The sequence below is a fragment of the Penaeus japonicus genome, unplaced genomic scaffold, assembly GCF_977035675.1.
Source record: "Penaeus japonicus unplaced genomic scaffold, GWHDUDI00000001_assembly GWHDUDI00000040, whole genome shotgun sequence".
Lineage (NCBI taxonomy): Eukaryota > Metazoa > Arthropoda > Malacostraca > Decapoda > Penaeidae > Penaeus > Penaeus japonicus.
The window spans coordinates 12566548-12576005 of NW_028234442.1; the positions used below are offsets into that span (position 1 = coordinate 12566548).

The window sequence follows — 9458 nt, forward strand, 5'->3', positions numbered from 1 at the left end:
CTGCCCAGAGGCCAGAGGAAACATTTTCTCTGTCCCTCTAATTTTTAGCTGGTGCCAGCGGCATCCAAAATCTGCCATCCGGGTTGCCAGTTAGCTTGTTTGGCGCCCCGACCACAGTGGGTTAACCCCACATGAATGAGTCCCTTTACATAACTTGCATGTAGGACAGGTCCTGTTCTAAAACAAATTTTCCGTTTCCTTGACTTGTTTAAATCTGTAGGCAGGATATAAGTTGTCAGATAGTGTGAGCAGGTACTGCACACTATCTGGCATACCTTATCTCTTACCAGTCAACAACCCTTAGTATTCATGGACGATTTAGTGTGTCTGTTGACACCCTACTGACTGAGGTCAATAGACCTTTTTGTGATCGCTCATGGTCACCTGTAAGCTTAACTCCAGTATAATACATACATTTTTGTTCTTACTTTACAAGTACGAGTAATATCTTTATAAGGCAAAACAAGCATGTCAGAAGGTGCTCAAACATCAACATGTTATTGGTCACCTACTGGAATGAGTGCTTAAAATTTTAAATAACTATAGAAGGTGTCTGTGTATCCTTGAGTGTTTGTGTGTGTGTGTGTGTGTGTGTGTGTGTGTGTGTGTGTGTGTGTGTGTGTGTGTGTGTGTGTGTGTGTGTGTGTGTGTGTGTGTGTGTGTGTGTGTGTGTGTGTGTGTGTGTGTGTGTGTGTGTATGTGTGTGTGTGTGTGTGTGTGTATGTGTGTGTGTGTGTGTGTGTGTGTGTGTGTGTGTGTGTGTGTGTGTGTGTGTGTGTGTGTGTGTGTGTGTGTGTGTGTGTGTGTGTGTGTGTGTGTGTGTGTGTGTGTGTGTGTGTGTGTGTGTGTGTGTGTGTGTGTGTGTGTGTGTGTGTGTGTGTTTGTGAGTTTTTGTGTGTTTTTGTGTGTTTTTGTGTGTGTTTGTGTTAAGCCTGTTCTGGTGATCAATGTACTATTGAAAATTTTCAGTTAAAATCATTTAAATCTTGTTGATAATCTAACAAAGATTGCCCTCCATAATCTTGTACAAGTAAGAAACCCTATGTACATATCTTAACAAAAAAGGATTATGATCCCTTTATAATTTCAATAGCTTATCAATCATTTTCCTATTTTCTAATTTCCAACAGCTTTGGAAACATCGCTATAGTTTTGCTGGTCCACAACCTTGGCATGATTTAAGTACAGTGGTAAATATTAAGTACTTTCTGTCAACACCATTATGTAAAGCTTCTAAGTACTTTTGAATTTCATCAAACTTTTATTAAGTATAAATATCAAAAGAATGAATAGTGTATTAAAAATAAAAAAATAATGATTATAACTACTACCATTTTCATCTTTATCATTATCATTTATGATTATAGAAGGAAATTTCATGAAAGTAAGACTCAATACCAACCAAATGAGGATATACTGTTAATATCACAAAACACCTAATAGATAAAACCTATGGAAATCCAAATCTTGCCAAGATGATCCTCACTAAATTTCAGTATATAAGAATAGTTATATGAAATATCTAAGTGCAACAGCTGTTTTGGTTATTACAGCTACACAAATAACGAGCTAACTTCTTTTCCTATCAATTCTTTACTAGGTTAATATCATCATCATTCTTTAAACAAAACAAAAAAGCCAATCACTTCAGCATAAATACATGGCTCCAATGTTTTACATATTTGTTTCTACATATACCGGAATTTCTTGACACAATCATTACCCAGGTCAACGATTATCACATAACCATCCTGAGTTGTGGCTAATCCTGATGGCCGTTTTAACTTGGCTTCTCTAGAGTCTATGGTAAAAATCAAAGTTCCAAGGGTGTAGTCAAATACCTGGATGCAGGAGTTATTGCGCTCTTGTCTGGTTGCAAGCAATAAACCCTTTGGATCAAGGAAGAGGCCTCCGTAAGTCCCCTTTAGTCCTTTACCTGCAAATAAATCTTTTGTTAATAGATGAGGTTTGTACTTCTTCCTCTATTGCATTTCTCAAAACTAGAAGAAAACACATACATGGAAACAAACAGGCCTAATGAAGCAAAATAATAAAGTAAAATGATATAAATGAACAAAAAAATAAAATAGAAAGTTAGTAATAATAGTAATAAGAACAACAATAATAAGTAAAATAAAAAATAATTTACAAATAAACATCACAATAAATATTTCTGAAACAAAAAAAAAAAAAAAAAAAAAAAAGGATCTAAATCATGACAGGGTACACATTTGCCTATTGCTGCTCTGGCCTGCAACATAGCTAGTGTGCACAGCTTCCCAAGGAGCTTTCTCAAGGCATGAGGCCACAATGTACCACCCAGAGCGAATTTCTCCCGCCCTATTCTACAGGGTGATGAACCCATTCGTTGACAATCTATCATGTGGTTGGAAAATATCACCTGGACATGCTGAAATATCAGTAATAGAACACAAAATTGTTCTTAGATAAGATTATTATTTATAATTTCTTAGACTCTGTTATTTTAGTTTAGGTGTTTGAATGTTATAAAGTATGATATAACATGAAAAAAAAAAATTCATGTCACAGAAAAGTACGTGATATTGATGAACATCATGGTAATTTCTGCTTTTGATCGGTTGAATAAAAAGCTCTGAGTCAAAAAACTGTTTTAAATCAAATGTGAAATAAAATTAAATAAAAAATAACTAATGTAATAATATTTATAATTTGTCAATTACCCATTATATCACATCACATCATGTTATAAGGTACATGTACATACTCATATGTATATGTATGATCATTTCTATTGTTCTTTTCATTTTGGAAACAAAAATATAATTATAAAACATCTTTTTTGATACCCCACTAAAAGAATGCTTCCACTTTCCATTGGTATTATCACAGAAGTGAAGAATATAGGCAAAGTTCAAAAAAATAAAACTAGAAAAGTATTGCTGTAAATTGTTTTTCAACTAAAATTACTCCTCTGAATATGACAATATTTTTACATGCTTTTACATTATAGACACAACCATGAAAACATAAAGATAGGGTGGGTGAAAAATGCTCTGAGAGGTTCAGTGTAGCCTCATGCAGCGAGAAAACACCCTGGAACAAAGCGTCGCACACTTGTTATCTTCCAGGCAGAAGCGGGAGCAGGCGAAAATACATTTCATCATGAATGGGTTCGGAAGTTTTTGCATTTTTTCACAGAATTGCAACTAAAATGTGTATATACAATCATATCTATATAGAACATGTATATCCCTGTAAAGTCCATGAAATGATGATTTGTCACCTATCGTATGGGAATTATTCCAATAACACGATATCACATCATCTGGTGTGAATGGGTTCAACATCATCTTGAGAACTATTGTATCAAAGTGCTAATGAACATTCATGAGTTGAAATGCATTTTTGGAAATGTGGTTAACCCTTGCCAACGGTTTCATGACATACATGTCGCAGGAGTGTTTGGTCTGACAGCGGGCATCATGACATACATGATGTATATGATGTTGGGGGATTTTTGATCTTGGTGTTTCTTTATTGTACTATGAATGAGCAATGATGACAATTGAAATCATAATCACTATAATTGCTGTATTATGAAGCAAAATGGGTTTCACCTAACATCTTCAATGTGGATGGTTATATTTTTTGTATTTGTTTACGATAGTACACAAATAGGAAAAAAATGAAGGCACTTTTTGTCCTTCCCTAAAACAACAATACTTCTATTACACTGAGTATAAAGAAAATAGTGAGCCGATATGGACCCTACACATATGTCTCCCAATACAATAAAACACAAAAAAATTACAAACACAAAAATGCCTCTAGGTTTACAATGAGTGACTGGAAGAGAGTGGGAAAAGTCAAGGTATGTTGCGTGAAGCTGCCTCGCTTTGAAATAAAACCCATCCTGGAAATTGGGCAAGCAAATCTAATACCCTCTGCAATGGGTTAACTGTATATAAATATTTTAGAGCTAGTAGAGTAATATTTAAAACACTATTGCCTACACAAATAATAGTTACAAGTAATTAGAAAATTATTAAGAGATGTGTCAATGAAATATCTAATCAAGAAAAAGTTATCTGGCTGAATCAATCACAAGAACAACTAGATAAGAATCAATATGTTTATCGAATTGATACTAGAATGATACTGAATTAACAGAAATAAATTGACCTGAAAGAGCTGAAAAAAACAACACTATGTTGTGGTAGAACTTACTGACGGGGATGCAATATCATATCATGGCTTTTTGTATGGCTGGCATGCATGCATGCAGCAGTTGGCCACAGCCAGAGCAGGCAAATAGCCTGAGGTGTCAGGTTCTGTGCACAATAAAATATCGAGTGTTAAGACCGGGTGAGGCCAAAACCACCCCAGGGTTATCAGGTTAATCCAATAACACCAGATGACATGCTATCATGTCATGGGATTATTTCACTCTCCACGAATGAACCCACTGATCGCAGATGGCATGATTTGCTGTCAAGAAGGCATCAGTTGTAAACACAGATGGCATAATATCCTAACAAGATACGAGCTGAACCCAGCGCGGAAGGCACGATATGCGGTGGTTAGGGATAACGCCCTACTACCTTATATTTTCTTATGCTACGTCACTTAGGACCTCATTTCCGGTTTGCCATATGTGACCTTCCAACTGTCACTGCAAGTATTTTTCTGATGAGAGGGCGGAAGATGTCAAACGGAGGACCCTGATTCTCCACCTATTCCTTCCTCTGATGACAAATTTGATTATGTTCCTGTTCATAACAGCAGTATTGACTCCAATGAGCCATTGTTGGAGTATGCAAAGTGCGTTATTTCACGAAATTCATCAGATACGTACAGCTGCTCAATAGCAACATTGACTCCCATGAGCCATTATCAGAGTATGCTAACCGCATTCTTTCACAAAATTCACCAGGTACTCCTGGGTTCAGGTGGCACAGGAAAGAGCATGTGCCCTGGAAGTTCAGCTTCACGGCTACACCTGTCTTGAGGGTAAACCTCAATGCGTCACACTCACCCTATAAGATCTTGCAGGTTTTCTTCACTGAAGAGATGATGAACATTATCATGGAAGAAACAAACAAGTTCCCATCCCTTTTATTTCGAAAATGATGCAAAAATTCAATATGTTCTGAATACACTGTCATGCTATAAAATTCAGTTGAATGTTTATCATCCATTACAGGTATGCCGAATGTCATCCAGGTTTGGTGAGAGGCCACTAGCAGAGGTGGATGCCTGTGACTCTCCCTGAACTACAAGTGAGGATCGCACTACGTTTGATGATGGGTATGTCCCCAAAGCCGCACCCAGTCCAGCATTGGTCTAAGGATGAGCTTCATGAGGCACCTTTTTTTTAACAAACACATGCCTCGTAATAGATTTGACCAAATATCCTCATCTATTCATTTTGCCAGTAATGATGCTCGTGATGAAGACAACAGGCTGTGAAAGCTTGGCCGCATAGTCAAGCTTCTCCAGCAACAATGTAAAACAGTATACATTCCACCACAATGTATTACTGTAGATGAAAGTCTTTGGAAGCTTAGAGCCTGGCAAAAATTTGAAACCTATAACTCAACAAAAAGAGCTAGGTTCGTGGTTACACTTGTTCTTTCAAGTTCTATACTAGTTCTCAATAAAGGCTATGCACTATATGTAGATAACTGGTACACTTCCCCTAGACTTTTCCACTGGCTCCAGGTATTTCGAGGACTACCACAATAAAGTCAAATATTGAGGTGGCAGTGTATATATGTATATAATTTATTTTTGTTTACATGCAAATACATGTTTATGTTTCACTCCTTTTTTATTCCCCCTGTTATTCCAAGAACAAGAAACTCACATTTCTATCGTTTCTGAAAAAACACAAAAATGATGCAAGTCCTCTTTTTCGTTTACTATCAAACAATGTTATGTAGATTCATAAGTATAATCATATCATAAAGAGTTACAAATTATTTCATTACCTTATCACTTTGCTGAGCTCTTCTAAAGACTTGCCGAGTCTAAAATAATGGAAAAAAAAGGATATTTTTATACCTCTCCAGTTTTCCTACAAAATGGGAAACCGATGTCAAACTGCTTCGAGCGCAGCCTCCACACCACGCGAGCGCAAGATAACTACCACTACAGACAACTACCGCTACAAATCTCCAGGCCCTATATTATACTACCACCACAAGACTGTATACACTAATTTTGAAAACTGTGACCAATGGGTTGAGTCCTATCACATCATGATCTTTCCCTTAAAACACGTTTTACATAGTTACAAATGCATATAATCATAGGAGTCCCAAACACACACATTTTTTCAGTTGTGAAAATAGTGTGAACAAATACAGAAACCTCCTATTATCGCCCTGTAGAATCAGGTGGGTGAGAGGTACAGTGTGACATCACGCTGAGAGAGATTATGCACTTGTTATGTAGCTGGTGGGAGCAGCAGTAAGCTAATATAAACCCCAACATAGATGGGCTAACAACCTAGAAGGTGAAACAAAGTTTCACCAGTATATGTGCATGATATAGTCCACAAGCATGGCTGGCTGGACTAAACTTTTACAGTATCAGGGATATTTGTATAAAAATGGCTAAGAAAACAGAACTTCTGAACATACTAAACAAAATAGTTGAGCTTAAATTTGCATATGTCTATTCATTGTTTATTTTTACATTACTGGTATATACTCAAGGACCCAGTTTTTTCAACTATGTCTGAAATACTAGTAACTGTATAATGAAGGTATTTTCATTTATGTTCAAAGGTTTCCAATATTCTTACCTTATCATAGAAAACTTAAATCTTTTTTAACTTTCCTAAGCTAATCCCTTACCCTCTATGCATGCATAGGATGGCTAGACACAACCAGCAAAGATACTAGGCGAAGAGAAAAGCTAGCTAACATGCTCTCACAGATGTAATGGCTTGAGCAATAAAAAAAAATAATATAGAGAAGCAAACTGATCTAGAGAAATTACTGGATATCTTTGTTCTAAAACTTCATCCATGTATCACTGAAGCTTCTGAGTCACAATGATTGAAATACCAAAATGAGAATATCTTTTGTTTTTTTCAAGTAATTAAAATGGTGATTGCTACAATTTCTGAAACCATAAAATAATTGTAAAATAAAAAATTGCTTGGGTTTTATCCATCCTTCTGAGTATTAACCCATTCACACCGGATGACGTGCTGACATGTCAAGGCCAGCACTCGGGGCAAGCGAGCAGACAGCCCAGGCTCGCGGCTAGTGCACCCGAGAATCCCAAGGTGTTAGGCTTATGTGTTCAAAAACCCCAGCATTGTGACTATTCAGAGCTGGAACAGCCCCAGCATGAATGGGTTAAGACTAGGAATATCCTGAAAAGTGTGACTAAAATGTTTAACCATCAGTGACAGATTATACAATCCCACTGTGAAAGAACCTAAACACAAACCTTTAGTTTCGAAAATGGTGCGAACAAACTGGCCTTCTGGAGAGAACACTTGTATTCTTGAATCAGCAACAATTACTTCATTTTCAGGTCCAGTACACAATGCAGCTATTGATCCCAGTTGGCCTGGTTTGTTTCCTTTTACCCCCCATCTTCTCACTAATTTCCCTCCTGGTAGGAAGACAAAAATTGAATTGGCAGCATTATCGGCTACGAGGATCTCTCCATCACTGTTGACAGCTAGAGTTGTGGGCTCTTTTAATTGATCATGGGTAAACTGTGACAGAAGCTGTCCTGAAGAGGTGACTTCTGTAATAGTCTTTTTTCTCCAATTGACAAAGGCAAGTGAGCTACTGGGTGTTCGAGTTATTCCTGTAACACTTCTGCCCTCCAGGGCATCCCCTACAATATGTTGTACTTCCTTCAGCTGTGGACTCAAGACTTTGATTCTAGAATTTCCTGTATCAGCTACATACATATATTCATTGTCATCAATGCATATTCCCACAGGCTGCAGAAACTGGTCTTTCCCTGAGCCACGAGAGCCATAAACAATATCTGGATTGTGTTCATCTAAGACCTCAACAATAAGGGGGCTCTCTTTTATGGGCCTGCCAAATATCTTTACTGCCACACTATGATTCCCCCCATTCTCTGGAGTGAAAAAGACGGAATATGTGCCATCTTCATTATCTTCGATCTGGCTGTCGATCAGATCTCCACCTTCCGTCTTGACCTCAGACTCCAATGGATCACCTCCAGTAGTTTGGCTTTCTCCATCATAATCCACAGTGTAGACCACTACCTCACTCCTTAGATGAGTCATGGCTTTCTTGGCCTTCATGAAACATAAGCTTGGAAATGTCTTGCTGGTCATTACCCTGCCATAGTCTTCTATGGTAGTCTGGATGTGTTCAAATGCCTCATTGTGCTGACTCTCAAAACGAAGGAATGCATTTTCTCGTGGCTCAACAAGTGTTGAGAGTGAGTCTATTTTTGTATTTAAGTGTGCGATCTTTTTTGTTATATTCCGGACTTCAACTTGGTACTGGAGGCCTTCACATTCTTGCTGGACCTTGCGTCTCTCACTTTCAATGATGTCTAGTTGGTCCTGAAAGTAAAAAATTATTTGATTTACAAACATATATTCCTTAAATATAATAATACTTTTCTGGCACCTTGAAGTCTAGTCCAAAGGTTATAATCGTCATATACAATAGCTTAAATGAAAGTATTAACTGAATTAATTTTGTGTGGTCACAGCAGTTACACCCTCATAGCCCTAAAACACTGGGGGGGTTGGCTGTAGGTGTGTGTGTAGTTTGAGCCAGTTCATCTATTTCACACTTCATCACTTGGTCAGCCTTGGACCTGACACAAGCATTGACATGCTTGTCCTTCATGTTAGTCACTTTACCACCTAGTGCATCAGCAAGGCCAACTACTTCATCATGCAGCTTCCACTGGCCAATCCCTTCAGATTTCACCTCACACAGACACACACACACGCACACGCACACGCACACGCACACGCACACGCACACGCACACACACACACTTTTACTTACTTTGGGCTCTCAAGGCTTGGTTAGTCAGATTTCACATCTCCATATTCCTATTGAGAACTTTATCAAAGTGGATTAAAATTAATAATCTTCCACTCTTTGCAGGTTTTGTTCTGTCACATCTACAGCAGTTTCATCATCCAAATATTCTGCTCATCAGTCAAGATGGTTTCTTGCATGATCTCTATGATTCATACTGCAGTACAGTTAGCTGAAGGCTATTGTGCTTGGGTCTAAGAGCATTTATGATTCCATTTCAGTTTGAGTCAGAGCATTCAGATCCTTTTTTCATGCCTCCTACTCCTATCCTTGTTCTCTCACTTTCAGGTCCAGCTATGCCAAGGGACTGTTCCTCCTCCATGTTAGTGTCTATACTGCCCTAGAGTTCCTGAGGATAAGAGTACACCAGGGAAATTATCAACAAATTTCTTTAATGCCATTAGTCCCTGG

General features: G+C 37.8%; 1 protein-coding gene across 6 annotated transcripts in view; it reads right to left on the reverse strand.

Annotated features, from left to right (window-relative positions):
• Positions 1-824: 824 nt before the first annotated feature.
• The window catches only part of LOC122261704 (tripartite motif-containing protein 2), a 37956-nt gene continuing 29322 nt past the window's right edge, over positions 825-9458 (reverse strand). For 5 of the 6 annotated variants that reach the window (XM_086534088.1, XM_043029477.2, XM_086534087.1 and 2 more), the window contains 2 exons: positions 7447-8554; positions 1541-1936 (listed from right to left, as the gene is read on the reverse strand). In XM_086534088.1, coding sequence (XP_086390214.1) covers positions 1689-1936; positions 7447-8554 — 1356 coding nt within the window. In that variant the 3' untranslated portion in view covers positions 1541-1688. Of the gene's footprint in view, positions 1937-7446; positions 8555-9458 lie in introns of all 6 variants that reach the window. The other variant, XM_043029479.2, reaches the window with a different exon arrangement.